General features: G+C 38.8%; 1 protein-coding gene, 3 non-coding genes and 1 pseudogene across 4 annotated transcripts; all 5 read right to left on the bottom strand.

Annotated features, from left to right (window-relative positions):
- Positions 1-6,682: 6,682 nt before the first annotated feature.
- On the bottom strand, positions 6,683-9,417 carry LOC122326759 (annotated as a pseudogene).
- A 2,546-nt stretch (positions 9,418-11,963) lies between these two features.
- On the bottom strand, positions 11,964-14,635 carry LOC122326891 (60S ribosomal protein L17-like). Its single transcript, XM_043222096.1, has 7 exons — positions 14,557-14,635; positions 13,972-14,021; positions 13,850-13,890; positions 13,057-13,191; positions 12,530-12,628; positions 12,212-12,406; positions 11,964-12,034 (listed from the first exon to the last, which is right to left on the bottom strand). Exons 2-7 carry the CDS (start codon positions 14,009-14,011, stop codon positions 11,987-11,989), a joined length of 558 nt encoding a protein of 185 aa, XP_043078031.1. The 5' UTR covers positions 14,012-14,021; positions 14,557-14,635; the 3' UTR covers positions 11,964-11,986.
- Positions 12,099-12,160, bottom strand: LOC122327007. The gene has a single exon (XR_006247541.1). It is a non-coding gene; the product is annotated as a small nucleolar RNA SNORD58 (small nucleolar RNA).
- LOC122327009 lies at positions 13,265-13,337 on the bottom strand. Its single transcript, XR_006247543.1, has one exon. It is a non-coding gene; the product is annotated as a small nucleolar RNA SNORD58 (small nucleolar RNA).
- Positions 14,131-14,206, bottom strand: LOC122327012. The gene has a single exon (XR_006247546.1). It is a non-coding gene; the product is annotated as a small nucleolar RNA SNORD58 (small nucleolar RNA).
- Positions 14,636-16,323: the final 1,688 nt, after the last annotated feature.

Genomic DNA, 16,323 nt, shown 5'->3' with positions numbered 1-16,323 from the left:
GTATGAGAGCTAATGATCCGCGTTAAATTAATGACACCATAAAGGAGAAAAATCCACTGTTCGCGCAGGCATGACAGGATCCACTGGCCCTGCTAAAGCATTAAACTTATAAGGGGGTAATCAGGCCCCGAAAACGCCACATCCCGCCAAACACAACACGGCAAAAAGGCGTGGAGCATCCTACCGTACCACGCGCGGATCATAACGCGTTTTCAGGCCGCGTTTTATACGGCTTTCCACGGAGGCTAAACAAAATTATCAATAAATAATAATAATAATAATAAATTATGTGCATTGATTATATGAGGAATGCATATTCTATCTATCCAAAAAAAATTAAATATATAAAATATTGTTTGGTAGTTGTAAGTTTATAAGTGCTTTTATTATATTTATAATTTATGCCTAAAATAATAATATATATATATATATATATATATATATATATATATATATATATATATATATATATATATATATATATATATACATCAATGTGTATATAATATGATCTATTATCTTTATTTTTTCAAAAATTATCTATAACAGATCAACAGAAAATGCAGTAACTGCAATTTATCGTTATATTTATTATTATTATGTTCAATATATTCTCTTATTTATGTCTTATTTGCTTATCTGTGCTGCATATTTTCTGTATACATCATTCAGAAACGTCTATCGCCTACACACGCTCTTGATCCAATGTTTGGAGCTGGACGACACTTGCTTGGCTTTGTCTCTGTGTCCTCCAATAGCAGGAAGTACACTATCAGCTGATTCCCGCTCTACCCATAATCCTCTCTCTCTCTCTCTCTCTCTCTCTCTCTCTCTCTCTCTCTCTCTCTGCTCAATGTCACTATTGCTGAACGATACGAGACGTGACGGAGCTTCTCCACTACTTTAATTTCATTAAAAGATATAATACATTCAGGGTGCACTTTATCACCTTTTATTGTCTTTTTAATTCATCGCACTGGTCCTCTTTGTGTCGGCCATAACTTTTCTCCCGGCGAGCGACGGCTACGCATCTTGCCACACAATACAGCCCTAAATGCATGTATAATAAGGCTTTGATTTCAGTGGCACGCTGGGTCTCTCAGCCAGCCAGGAGAAATCTATTACTCCACTGCCATTTTCCTAAGTGTTTGTACCCTACCATGACCCTGCTACTTTATCTGTTGGTTTTTATTTTCAGAGTGCATGCTGTCCATATGTTACTCTAATAGTTGCTATAATTCTTGGCCAATAGGGCTCATGTTTTATTGGGAGTGAGTTAAAAAAAAAAAGAAGACAAAAAGAAAAAGACGAGGCAAGAATGCATTTTAATAAAAAACCTCTTTAGCAATACACTAATGGGCTGACATTGATGTATTTGCATAGAGATGAATTATACAAGCCCGGCTTGACGTGACTTTTAAAATATGATTGAGGAGGTTATTATTGCCGCACTATGCTACGTGTTAGCAGGTTATTTTAGCATGGCTAGTGCTAATAAAACGCAGGACTCAGGACTTGGCCGATGAGGGCAGTTTATTCATGGCCTGAGCCGTCTATTGAAGGTGCTCATTTTGCCATTATTCCCCCTCCAGACCCCGCCGCCATAAGCATTAAACAAAATGCCAACAGCTTGCTTTATGGTTTTCGAACAAGATTACATGCATCACGGTTTCCACGGAAATATCAACCAGCAGATCAGCATGCGAAAATGATTTCTGACAGATCATGCAACGGCTAGAGTTACGACCGCTGAAAATTCAGCTTTGGAATAAAATAAGTTTTATAACACATTAAAAGGGAAAACGGCTATTTCTAATTCTAACAAAATATCCGTTTAACAACTTTGGACGAGACTCGAAAGCATTGCAAATCTTAAACGCGCGATATTATACGCGAGACGCTGAATAATGTACGTAGAAATGAAGTTGCATGAATCAAAACCCACAGTCCTTCCGTCAGATTCGTTTAAATGTGCTTATCTTGGCTTGTTTGCCACCATCTGATTGCGAATCCAGATTTGTTTGTAAGCCACTGCAACTCGAGGCTTTGACAGATTATGAGAACATCATTAGACAAGATTACAGGAGATTATAAACACTAGAGTGTGTTCGTACCACCCAGGATGCCCCCCGAAAACTGAGAACAACACAAACACACTCAAAAGACCACGCATCGACCTCAAACCCAAACCTCTACCATCACCTGCATCTCTACGAGAGCAATGATTAACCAGACGGTTCATCTGCTTTTAAATGCTCTTAAATATAACCAAGCTGCTTTATTATGGACACGGTGTAATCGTAAGGGTAGAATCAAAAGGCGAAATAAGACAAAATCTTTCATGCATTGAAAATATCGCAGGAAGCTCATTGCCCTGTGACAAGCACCCGGGGTATTCATAATAGGGGATCCCAAGGTGCTCTTTATCAGGACTCTCCAAATGGCTGGGAAAGAGATAAGGCCTGAGGCGCATGTAAACCAGGGTTCATTCTCTACGCCCGCAGCCTCTCGTGACACAGTCTTGTATGTAATCTCTTGTAGTACACGTTCAACTGAGAGCACATCAATGGGGTTCTTTATCCAAAACACACAGTTATCAGCGCATTAGTCACATCACTAAATGTCAAATGACATTTTACCAAGCGCCACGGATGAAGATGTGCGGAGAGAAACGCACGGGTACCGTAGTACAGATGGGATGGGGTTTGGGGTTTTTTTGCGTGAGAATCGAAATGTAAACTGGCTCACATTCGGTTAATGCAGCCGGGATTTTCATTTTAATTTAAAAGAACGCACTCCACGGGAGGTTGAACTGCAAAAACAGGGGGAGGAATGTACTGCAATTTAGAGAAATTCGGAACAGGTAATGCATTCTGGGAAAAGTACCACCCTGGTCCACAAAAGTTCAACTTAACACACATATATGGGTGCAGTTTCGCCTATTTATCCTTTTTGGTTGTTTGTTTAAATATCAAAACTTTCGAAGGGATATATTAGTTCAAATGAAAAATCTCCAGTTAATTCAGTTCATTTTAATTATACTCTTTTACATTCCAATTCAAACTACAATTCTGCATCGAGATTTTAATTTTCTTTAACATAATAATATATGTGTGTGTGTGTATATTTATTATATATATTTGTTATATATATATATATATATATATATATATATATATATATATATATATATATATATATATATATATATATATACATATATTTACATGTATACTTTAAACTCATATCATTTATTTTATATGTAAATGTATTTAATATATAAACATTTGTCTTGAATACATGCATGCATATGTACGTAATAAATATAAACAGTACATTGTGCATATATATGTAAACAAAACTTTCATTTTTGTGATTAATCACGATTAATTGATGCCCACCACTAATGATTTTTTTCAAATTTCTATTCATTTTAATTCTACTTCCTTGCATTCGATTTCAAACGACAATTCCAGATCTTGTTTGAAGCTCAATACAATTTGCAGTTGTATGAATTCACATGAATTGTAATCTAATTTAATAATATCCTTACATTCAAATCGCAATTTTGCTCCCTGAAATAAAATGTTCAGGGGGGGCGGTTAATTTTTTTTAATATTATTATTATTCAACGTCCAGTTCCGTGAATTCATTTATACTCATATTTATGTTTTTACTCAGCATCCTTACATTCAAGCAACAGCTCTGCATCCCGCCTGCAGCTCAAATTAAATCCGTCAATTCAAAAGGCATTTCTGATTTGCGGCCTAAAAACCGGTGATAAGATCCGGATATGCACGTCTTCTCGGGTTCGAGGCTGTGGAAAGCGACTGCTATCCCTCAACTAATTAACCTCGCTTCCAACAAGTGTCTGATGGGAGAGCGGCGGTGACCCGGGATCATGTGGCCAGCTGCAGCCCCAGCACCGTTCCTGGAGCACTACATCAGCAGGCACTCAGCAGATGCTAAGATATCTCCCTGGAGGAACACACGCCATGTTCACCACACCTGGACCACGCTGACGGATCATAACTCTACCCAGATCAGGAGCAGAACCAGGTCTTTCCTGCATACCATTGGTCCACCCGCCATGCCTCCTCATATGGCTCACATACTCATATGCAAATATCTGAGCTGAAAACCTGCCATAAAAATGTATAACGAAGTTAAAATCGAGTAGTTATTGTTTAATTAGGAATCGGTTTAGCTGTGTCAGTCAAGCCCCGTTCATACTTACCATTAAAATATACAAAATCATTATTTTGCGAATAAATATGGGCGTGTAGAAAATCATTCCCCAATTTCGGCATTGTTAGTCAGTTCTTATTTCACGATGTCCTCGTTGGAAATGGCTTTGTACAGTAAGAGCTAATGAGCATATTCATGGATGTATTTTAATGCGAAGCAATCAGAGATTAATTATTGCAGATGAGAGTTCATTAAGCTCTCACTCAACAGTAATTTGATACCTTATTGACATCAGGTCGCTGGCCTACACATGTAGCCAAATAAAGATAGATTCATTAGAGTTTGACACGCTGGAAATCTTCGGTCGACGCAGCGAAAACAATATCCATGGTTTTGTAGAAACTGAAGAACGGCTACGGAAAGCAGGAAACATATACGAGGTTTTCGGGATTGAAAACGTTCTCAGATTTGCGTTTATTAAATTGGAAAGAGAAAAATATTGGGGAATTGGGGAAATGGAAAAGCTCGGACGGTTGGGGGAAATCGGACAACATCGAACATGCGCTGTTTCGCTTTATTTTTATTGATACAGCCAGCCTAACGTTGAGTAGTTTTAAATTGGTCACGCTTAAATGTTTTGGCTTTTTTCGATCAGGCAAGCTGAAACAGCCTTGTTCTCAGGTGTGATCATTTACACGTTACGCTTGTAAATAAAATTATTTAACCGTTTAATTCGCGCAAAACATCTCGTTCGGAAAAACTGCTAATATGCTCTCTCTTTTTTTTTTTTTTTTAAAATCTCAGAACAGTGACAGTTTTGCAAAATCAAGCGTGCACGTGCTTTTAAATCACGCGTGTTTATTTGATTTATTTTTTTAAATTAAAAGTTATTCATTCGGTCTAAAATATTGCGTTTCAAACTCGATTTATTCTGAGCACACATCCAAGTGCACGAGGCAGATTAAGTCGGTCACTTTCGTCGATTCGATAACGTGCAAAACGCTAAAGCGGCTAAAGGCTTTCCTCGTGCGTGTCTGTAAATTATTTTTCTTTTTTTTTAAACATAAATATTTTGTTCATTTGGCAGCCATGGCCCCTAATGTTGTAGGCGAATCCAAGCTGTGCGTCAAAATCGAAATTAATTAATTAATTTTAAAAAAAGAAAGTGCGTACAAATTATATTTAGAATTAACTGGATGTACGTCTGCAGTGATAAATGTAAGGTAATAGATAATGCTGCATCTCTTCCAAAAAAAGTGGCTCATTTGGGCTGAGTAACCTGTGGAGAGGCACAGGACCTGTTGTCTTTCAAGAACACCAGCTCAAAACATTTTCTGACAGTACAACTATTCAATGCCGCATCATTTCACCTTATAAATTAAACATTTCTGTTGGTTTGTCGAGAACAAATCGGTCGAGTGATTTCCAATTTCCAAAAAACATGGTCGATCTAATCAGGCGAATCAGCTGACTTATATAGCTGTGACGCGGTCAGCCGAAGACCGCCAAAAAAACATTTCTAGTTTCCCTTTCCCGCCACTGTGCGCGACGGGACGGTCCTTTCGTCGACGTTTTCTATGATCAAAAAACTGTAGCGAAACTTTAGCACATTAATGCGCAAAGTAACGGCGGTCTTTAATAACACAGCTATTCGGTAAAATGCGTGTTCACGCCAAGCAATAAAGGAGAGCACGATTATTCAGTTAATGAAATTAAAATGCGTAAATGTGCTGCGGCTGTTCAAAACGAATAAATAATAATAGGCTAAGCGTTGCCACGACGACTCTTTAACGACAACTTCTCATTAGTTTCGAAACGAATCGATGAATCGTCAGCAAGCGTTTCTATTAACGCTCGAAAAGGGCGTTCACAAAATATCATTCCAATTAACAATAACAAAAAGAAAAGTATCCCATATGTTTAACATTTTATTAAATAAAAGTGCAATACACACGAACCTGCAGGGCGCATTTTGCAGGATTCAAACACTGTTACAAACTTAAAATATCATAAATTAATCATGGAGGAAAAAAAAATGAAAGAAACATCCTAACATCGGGAGACGAACACTATGCATTATATTACAAATATATGGTTAGGTGTTTGTTTGTTTATTTACACGTGTTATGGCCAGATCAATCTTTTGACCGAGCCTCAATTCGGGCTGTCGTTTAGATGTCTTTTACCATTAGTGGTACATTCTGAAAATTATTTCCATTGTTGATTATTTTTGAGAATCAGAGGGCTGAGGCAACTTACACCCATAGAAAAAAATAAAATAAAATAAAATAATAACTCGGGGTGATCAGCACCTAGGCCTGCACAAATTAATGAAACGAAAATGCAAATCAAGCAAGCTTAAACCCCTCCCAAAAAAAAAAAAATTAAACCGAAGCGAAATGAACGAATTCTGCCATGTTTGCTATTCAAAATATTTTACACATAAATATTCACAGTAATATAATTCCTATGCGATACAACTCACGTCGTTAATTTACAAAAAGTACCGTTGTCTTTACGTCGAAACGTGTCTTGTCGCAGACACCGATGCACGCTCGGCTCCACCAATAGTGCATATTCCTCTGATTCGCATCCTTCCTCTCAAACCAGAGCTCGGACTCGGTGGAAAAAAAACAGCAGCCTACATTATATTTTGACACTTCTCGAAGAACCGGACGGACCGTTCGCCGTTTCCGTTTTACGAGCTCTCGTTTTCCGACGTGTGAATGATAAGAGCCGAGTTCGGTTTGTGTTTTTTCAGCAGCTGCGTTATTTTCTCATCGTCCGAGTTTGGGTCCAGGGGTTTGTTGTAGTCGTCGTCGTCGTCTTCGTTTTCCGAAGCCCCTTTCAGCCTCTCGGTCTCCGAATCTTGTTTCTTCTTCGCCGAGGCCATTTCGGCCGCGTGCCGTTTTCTCCATTTTGTTCTTCGGTTTTGAAACCACACCTTTTAGGATGAAAAGGAGAATTATTCGCACAGAAATAGCGATTCGTCTCCGTCAAAAAGCAGGCATGCCAAATGGGAATTGTAGTCATGAAAATGTCGCTCAGGAGCATTAAACAATGTCCAGCAAATCGGATTTTCCCCGTCTAACTTGACAGGCTATAAAAACAACTGGAAGAGATGGCTCTTCAAACATCTAATATAAGCACTTTAAAATAAAATACTGAAACATGTTTCGAATATTTCAACAAATGAATATAGGACACGTTTCGGTGGCTTTTTAAACTGCAATTCAATTGTTTCTCTTGCAATAATAATAATAATAATAATAATAATAATAATAATAATAATAATAATAATAATAATAATAAAACAATTGCGGTGCGTTAATGCTTTAAATAAAAATGATATTAGGTCTATTTGACACTAGGTCGTTTCATTAGGCTAAATTTAAATTATTTGCTCTAGATAAATAAATGATATAGACTAAATTTTGTACTATGCTATATATATATATATATATATATATATATATATATATATATATATATATATATATATATATAGCAAGGTTTGAATGACCACGTTTATGTACTGGGCCAATGATACCACATCTAATTCTCTTTTTACGTTTCATGGATTAATGATAATAAACAATCGAGTCAGTCAAGGTTTTTTCTTGTCATACATGAACTATTAGGACTGTCTTACCTTGACCTGGCTCTCTGTCATTCCTAAAGAGTAGGCCAGCCGCGCTCTCTCGGGTCCAGCTAAATATTTCGTTTGCTCAAATGTTTTTCCAGAGCAAAAATTTGCTGCCCGGAAAACGTTGGTCGCGTGTGTTTCCTTTTCCCATCCTTGTCCAGGAGCACTGAGTTTTGATCTGTCAGGGACGAGATAAAAAATATGTCACCGTTATCATTTACACCACGTTAAACGCGTGCTCGTTGAAAATATTTGGGATCGCTAACAGGTTTCGAAAAAAAAGTTAACCGCGCACTTACGTGGGGAACAAGCAAATCTGGCGTCTCTCCAGTGCGGGTTTTTGCATAACTCCAGGCCAGAATATAGGGTTCTGCCTGGAAGGTCCGTCAGGGGTTTCGGATAACGAGCCACCGCCACGGCCGCGGCGCTGGGGCTGAAATACAGCCCTGAGGCGGCGGAGGACTCAGGCTGCTGAAGCGGGGCAGTCCTGACAAGATTCCAGCGGAGAAGACGCCGCCGCCGCCGCCGCTCCGGTGACCACCGCGGGTCGACTGAGGATGTCGTTTATTCCGTGAGGTGTGGCGATCGAGCACTGGGGCGATCCGAGGACCGAGAGTCCGGTGGATGTTTTGATCCCCGGGGACGAGACCGGGATACCGCCTGGATTCGGAGAGGTAGCTGTCGGCGAAGCGGAGGATGCTGGTCCGGTGGAAGATAACGGGTATGCTGGGTAAAGTGGTGTCTTCATTTCGGTCATGCTGTGTAAAGCAGCCAGAGGTGGGGTATTGAGTAGAAAGCGCTCTGGCGAGACCCGTCCATTTGCCCCACAGCTAACATTACCAAGAAACTTCAACTTCAACTAAATATTGCGCAAGAAGCAAGACGATGGAGACCAGCGCCAAACGTAAAAACAAACGCGAAACAGTGAATAAGAGAGAGAGAGGAAGGAGGGGGGAAAAAACCAAAACAAAAACACTCAAGCCTTTAGAAAAAAAGGTTATTTTCTCTAAAAAATCCCAATCAGTTGCACCGAAGCTTCATACCCATCTCCTCTGGCAAAATCCATTCCCTTCTTTCAGTTCTTGCATGATACGACAGAGCGGCGTCCTTTCAACGAAAGCGTTTTTGAAATCTATAAATAAAAAGAGAGTCTTTCTGGGTAGTTCACATGAAGATCTGGAAGATAATAAAACATTTTCATCAACCTGCCGTCTTTTGCTGCAAAAAGTCAAAACTTTGAGAGCGTGCCTGGGAAAGTGGAGGGGCTCGGCGCGACGCGATTGGCTGAGGCCGGCGGTGACGTGGCCCGTGTCAGATGAGTGTCTGAACTGAATTTAGGAGTCTGTCCTCATTGGTTCTCATTTGCACATTAAAAGAGCTGCCATCCGACCAGCTATTAAATACAAAAAGGAGACAAAATCAATCTAGTCAATTTGAGATCTATTTCTTAAATAAAGGGACATCTGCATGCGTGCCGGTCATGTGAGGCAGTGGGATATCTTACGAGCTTAAAAGTCTCTGTGGACAGGGCTTAAACACTCCGCAGATAAATCGCGGAACAATCACTGAACGATGAAGCTTGAATAAACACTATCGTTTTACTTCAACTTCTAGCTGTGAGGTGAATGTGACTCCGACACTTTTTTTCAAATGTATCAGTTTTGAATCATTTAAATTCTGTCTGAATAAACGAAACATTAGAAACTCACAGCTGCGGGCTTTAAACTTCTGTTTCTACCGCTGTATTCATACCAGCGACAGGAGGCTATCTACATACAGTCCATCAAGAAATGAATGTGGACTAACAAATTTACAAAACACAATCACTGTAATTCATTAAAAGAGGCTGCTTTGTAGTGTGTAGTGTATATATATATATATATATATATATATATATATATATATATATATATATATATATATATATATATCTGAAAGAATTAAATGGTAACTGTTTTGTTTTTTTCTCCTGTAATAAACCCAATGATGCCAAAAGCAAAATGCAACGTGTTGCAGCATCTAGTGGTCAAAAAGTGAAATTACATATAATAAGATGTAGGCACCAATGGCTCCTGTTGCATTAACATTAATATATATATATATATATATATATATATATATATATATATATATATATATATATATATATATATATATATATATGTGTGTGTGTGTGTATATATATACAATGTTAATGCAACAGGAGCCATTGGCCACACACAGGTGCTGGTCATATAATTAAAATATAATCAAAAAGTTGATTTCACTAATTCCATTCAAAAAGTGAGACTTGTATATTATATTCATTCATTACACGGACTGATATAATTCTTTTAATTTTGATGATTATAGCTGACAACTAACGAAAAGCCCAAATTCAGTATCTCAGAAAATTTGAACATTGTGAAAACGTTTAATATTGAAGACACCTGGTGCCACACTGTGATCAGCTAATTAACTCAAAACACCTGCGAAGGCCTTTAAATGGTCTCTCGGTCTAGTTCTGTAGGCTGCACGATCGTGGGGAACACGGCTGACTTGACAGATGTCCAAAAGACCACCACTGACACCTTGCACAAGGAGGGCAAGACACAAAAGGTCATTTTCAAAAGAGGCTGGCTGTTCACAGAGCTCTGCGTCCAAGCACATTAATAGAGAGGCGAAGGGAAGGAAAAGATGTGGTAGAAAAAGTGTACAAGCAATAGGGATAACCGCACCCTGGAGAAGATTGTGAAACAAAACCCATTCAAAAATGTGGGGGAGATTCACAGAGTGGACTGAAGCTTAAGAACCATGGTATCCCTGTTCTTAATCGGCCAGCAAACTCACCCGACCTTAACCCCATAGAAACTGTATGGGGTATTGTGAAGAGGAAGATGCGATTATGCCAGATCCAACAACGCTGAAGGCTACTATCAGAGCAGCCCGGGCTCTCATAACAGAGCTCCAGGCCATGCTGCATCGCTGCAGTTATTCAGGCAAAAGGAGCTCCAACTAAGTTGAGTGCTGTACATGTTCACACTTTCAGTTCCCCAGGATTTCTATTAATCACCTTTGTATTGGTCTTAATATTTACATTTTCTCAGATACTGATTTTGGGCTTTTCATTAGTTGTCAGTTATCAAGATTAAAATAAACATTTGAAATATCAGTATGTGTGTGAAACGAATCACGGACGTTTCGCTTTTTGAAGGGAATTAGTGAAAACTTGTGTACAAAAATATACTGTAGCTGTAAATCTAATTTTATTTTGATTAGGTAAAAAAAAAAAATTACAGCTTACAGACCCATTTTAAAATTACATGTATTTACCAAGTTATGGGGACCAAATGTACCCAAGCATAGGAACACCAGTACATTTTGACCTAGTGGGGACTTTTTTGGGTCCCCATGAAAAAACAAGCTCATCAACCAGACAGAATTTAATTTTTGAATCTAAAACGTCAGTTTCAGGGTTGTATAGGACAATCAGTCTGTACAGTATAAAAACCATTACACCCATGGAGAGTCCCCATAAAACATGGAAACAATGTGCATGCACATACCATACAAGCAAAATTAAGAGTTACTAAATAAAACGCTATTAATATTGTAAATTTAAACTAACAAGCTCCTGACTATAAATGAACCCAGAAATATGCACGAAAACAACGTGCCAGACGAGCAGGTTGTGTTATATTGCCCTCTACTGGTGAACATCTCCCATTATCATCAGTCAGTCCCTGGACAGTTTTTAACATTTAAACTGGATCAAAGCCTTTCAAAGTCATCCTGAAACCAAAACACCCATTCCTACCCTAGGACAACCTTTGATCCACTTCAAAATGTGGATTGCATACAGTTTATATGGATTTGTGTTTTATATGCCTGATTGGTAGACTTCACTGTGCACAATCTCAACATTTGATTGAACAAGATTGAATAATTTAATTCGGAAAAACAATTCATAAATTAGGCTCCCTTTAGGAACATTAACTCAAGCATTTACAAAAGACCAAAATATGTTCCACAAAAAAAAAAAAAAAAAAAAAAAAAAAAAAAAAAAACCCCAAACACAATCTTGGTGTCATCTTTAAGCCATTACATCCACCAATAAAGCACAAAAAGAACAGAGTCAGTTTGTAGTACAGAATGTTGGACTTTATTTACATTTTACTCCCGAGCCATAAGTTTCTGCTTCTTCAGTTTCTTCTGAGAAACCTGTGGTGGGGGACAGACAATCGGTTAAACAGTTACCAGGTCTAGTCCTCACATTTAACAAACAGATGCTCAATAAGATTCCTTTCATCCTTAATCCAAAGGTGTCCTAAGCGGTCATCACTACAGCCACTCACACAATTTGTATTTTAAAATGTAACTGATCGTCAGTGAACATACCTTTTTCTTCTGAGAAACCTCCTCCTCTGGTTTGGGAACGATCTGCTCCTTCTCAGTGAGGATCATTTCGATGTGGCATGGGGAGCTCATGTAAGGGTTGATGCGTCCGTGGCACGATACGTGCGCCTGCGCAAGCATCTTTGGGGCCTTGTTTACCTGGATGTGCTCAATCACCAGAGAGTCCACATCCAAACCCTAACAAGATCAAGAAGAGGGATGAAACAGCCCTAGTGAAAGCTGCGTTCAGGTGAGCCGAAATGTCCAAATCATACAGATTTTAATTCTAAAGGTTTACCGTCATGGTTCATACAATCTTACCTTGAGCTCAGCATTACTTTCTGCGTTCTTCAGCATGTGGAGCAGGAACTCGGCACTTTTCTTGGGCCAACGTCCCTGAGTCCAGTTATGCTGCTTAGCCTAAAAACAGAAAAAAAAAAAAAAAACAAGTTCTCAAGTGCTCTTCATTATTTCATACTATACTTTAAAAGCAACATGTTAAGATTTATTGATTGACGGTTCAGAGTGGGTAAGTTAGACTCAATTTCTTAAGTGTCAGTAACTGCTCATCTGGGGGAAGGAAAAAAAATATTTCTGATGGATCATTTGACATGACTAGAGTAACAAGCTACATTAATACTCAAATTGTTCAAAATACTCAAAACAGTGTTAAAATTGTAGCTCAATAAATCTGAATATTCCTGCAATACTACAATTAAACAAGCATGGACTTGACCAAACCCAAACTTTTGAACTTGTAGACTAATTTTTCAGGGTCAATTCCAAAAGGTATTGCAAAATGGTCATTACAGCAACATGGAGCAGCATTAAAACAGGACAAACCTCACCTGAGCGCAGCGGCCAACACCACCATTGTAACGACGGAAGGGAACACACTGTTGCTTCACGATAACATCCTTCAGGTACTTGTTAGCCTTACGGATGTGCATGCCTTTGATGGCCTGGGCGGTCTCACGGGTGTTCTGAGGACAACATTAAAAGCGGCAACGGTAACCAAATAAACCAGCCCACGTCACCCTCTCAAGCTAGAAACACGCCACTCAGAAATACGCAACTTATTTGTTTTCATGAATGCATCAAAAGTGTCCTAAGTTGGTCATCATTGCAGCCATCTGCTAAATGTGATCACACCGATACAGAGTGCAACTATCAATTAAACAAAGGGGTAGGAATACTAACGTTTAGAGAAAAAAAAAAGCATCAGTATGTTGAAGCAGGTCTTCAACCCTGCTCCTGGGGACCCACTTTCCTGCAAAGTTTATTTTGTTACTGCTATTTTCAAGCAGTCTAAAGGAGCATGATTAGGTGCTTCAGGTGCGTTTGAAACTCTGCAGAACAGTGGGCCCTTAGGAAGTGTTGAATACCTGTGTTAAAAGATGACAATCAAGTCAACTTCAATAAAACATTTTCACTCACTATACATGTTTAAAGCTTACTTTGGTAAACATTAATGGATTAATAACTTCGAATGAATTTGAGGCGTGTTTACCCTCAGGAGGACCTAAAGATAAAACATAAGTTTCAAAAACCTTCTAAAGTGAAGAATCTTTGTTGGGACAAAAATACACTATTTGCACTCTGTTCGGGGCGCAATAACGAGCTGTCAGCAGTATAACTTACCTTAAAGTGAACACGGAGGTTGGAGCCCCTCGACTTGCATGCTGTTGAACAGTGTCACAATTACTAAGCAAGTTCAATACAGAGCAATCTTAAACAGCAGTTTAAAGCAGCTGCCAACTCACATTTAGTCGGGTTCTCTGGGTCGAGCGAGTAGCGGACCATTTTCAGAGATCTAGAGAGAGTCAGAAAACGACATAGGAAGCTTAGACATAACGTAGGAGAAAGTAACCAAGTAAACACTACAGTTGAGAGCCTACTTCACCTCACGAGCTAGAAACATGGCTACTCAGAAAAAACGCAACATTTATTTCGTATCATGAATTCATCAAAAGTGTCCTAAGTCAGTCATCATCGCAGCCATGTCGTACATTTGTAAGCTATATGCTAAACTTCTAACTACAAAAGGTTATATAGTGCAAACATCAGCTTAAAAATAAATAAAAGATTCTTCACATGTAGATAACGTTCACCTAAAGACGGGTGACTGTGCAATGCCTACATTAGAAAATGGCAGAGCACAGGCGACAACCCATCTAGCAAAAAAAACCATTAGGAATTAAACTTTACCGGTCATACTCTCTGAGAACGTCGAATACAAACTAAGTAAACATGTAGTTGTATCATTTGGACATTAAAACCCGCGATGATGGCGATACAAAAGGGATTATTTTGAACATCGCCGCGGTGTGATTGTAAACGGCACTTACGTTCTCAGGCCGCGGAAAGGAAGAGGAAGCGAAGGGCATTCTGGGAGATCAAATCCGTTCTCGCTTCTTCGTTGAACGCCGTCTCCAGGAACGTGCGCTTTGATAAATTAGCAGCGCCGCCCTGTGGATCAGCCAATTGACTGCAGGTGAAAGAGATCAAGGCACGATCATAAAAATACCGGCAACAGAGCTCTTCAGATAATATAATTTAAACTAAATGACCACATTTAAAGGGGCCTTTGACTCGGAGTGCTAGGGAATAATGTACGGTAAAATGTGTAAAAAAATAAATTAAATTACGATAGTAAATTACGAAAACTAATGAAACATCTATACTTATACTATACTCATATATTTACTTCTATTCATATGAATTATTAAGAATATTTTACAGTATAGTTTTTTTACAGTCCTTACACTTGAACAACATAAAGCTTCCTTTTACAAAAAAAACATATGGCTGGCTTTAGAAAGCTAATTAGAATTAACATGGCATGAAAAAAAACATACATGACTAATATTATTGAAAAAGTCAATTAATGTAGTTTATAATTAATCAGAAAAACGTCTATAATAGGAATCTATGACAAAAAACAATTTTATTATTAATAATAAATAATAATTAAATAATAATAATAAATAACTGATTATTTACGTTAAACCGATTTACTCAACCATACATAATCTTTCACATTAGAAATGGTAAAATAAAGCTTTCAGCGCTAGAGGGCACCACAGGACAAACATTACAAAAAGTGGAATCCGAGTGGATTTTTAAAACTTCTGCTTCAGTTTATAAAGGCTTTAAAACTAATCTCAAATTTCAGATCTTAGACTTAGACTTCTATGCTGTGAAGTATGTGTTTGTGTCCGGTTGACAATAAAGTTGTACTGCATTTATTTACCACTTTACCACATCTAAGAGCGTTAGAGCATCAAAACTAATATGTATTTCATCACTGATGAATTCAGCGATCCATTACGACAAATAAAACCCTTCTAAGTGAGATGCAGGACTACAGGTCTGTGACTAACAGTACAAATACGGGCAGAAATGTGTATCGTGATGAAACGACCGATTGTGACAAGTAACAGCTCGGACAATGAGACTATGCAGCAGCGACCCCATAGCATCAGTCAAAGCGTTCATTTGGCAGAAAACACTGGGCGGGAATTCAGAAAACCTTTATGAGGCTTGCAGCCAGACTCAAAAACTCAATACCGCACGTTTCCTGTCAAGAGAAATAATGTCGCTCACTTTTTCCCCCCAGTGTGTAAAAAGCTCCTGAAGTGAATGCTGCACCAGTCAGACGCCCATCTTTACTTCCTTTGTTTCTATCTTTTGTTCTTGGACGTGAACAGGCGCAGGTAGACGCTGTAGAACCTCACGGCGCTCCCGTTAAGACGCTTGTGGTTTTTTTGTGTGTGTGTTTTTTGCTGACTCTCACCTGCACGGAGGTAGCAAGCACAGATAGTTTCGGAGCCTCCGACCGGCTCCCCGGTATCGAACCGGTTCTCTCGTATCCTGCTCGGAAATCTGCTGAAGCTCACATGCGGGTTAAATTACGACGCCCCTTGAGAACAGCTTCAGGATGATGTTAGCGCTGCGCCCGGTCGACGCGCGCCCAGCGTTACATTACAGCAGATTTGTTAGCCTTGCACGGCCTTGTTCAGCGCGACAACAATATATCGATCCGATAAACCTGTAGACCTCTGTTATTAAGCCTTTCGTGTGCTGAGCTCATCGGATATCTGATTTTTCTCTAC

Source organism: Puntigrus tetrazona, chromosome 21 (genome assembly GCF_018831695.1).
Source record: "Puntigrus tetrazona isolate hp1 chromosome 21, ASM1883169v1, whole genome shotgun sequence".
NCBI classification, from domain to species: Eukaryota; Metazoa; Chordata; class Actinopteri; order Cypriniformes; family Cyprinidae; genus Puntigrus; species Puntigrus tetrazona.
The sequence above is the reverse complement of the archived record's forward strand: the minus strand, read 5'-3'. Positions and strand labels throughout refer to the sequence as shown.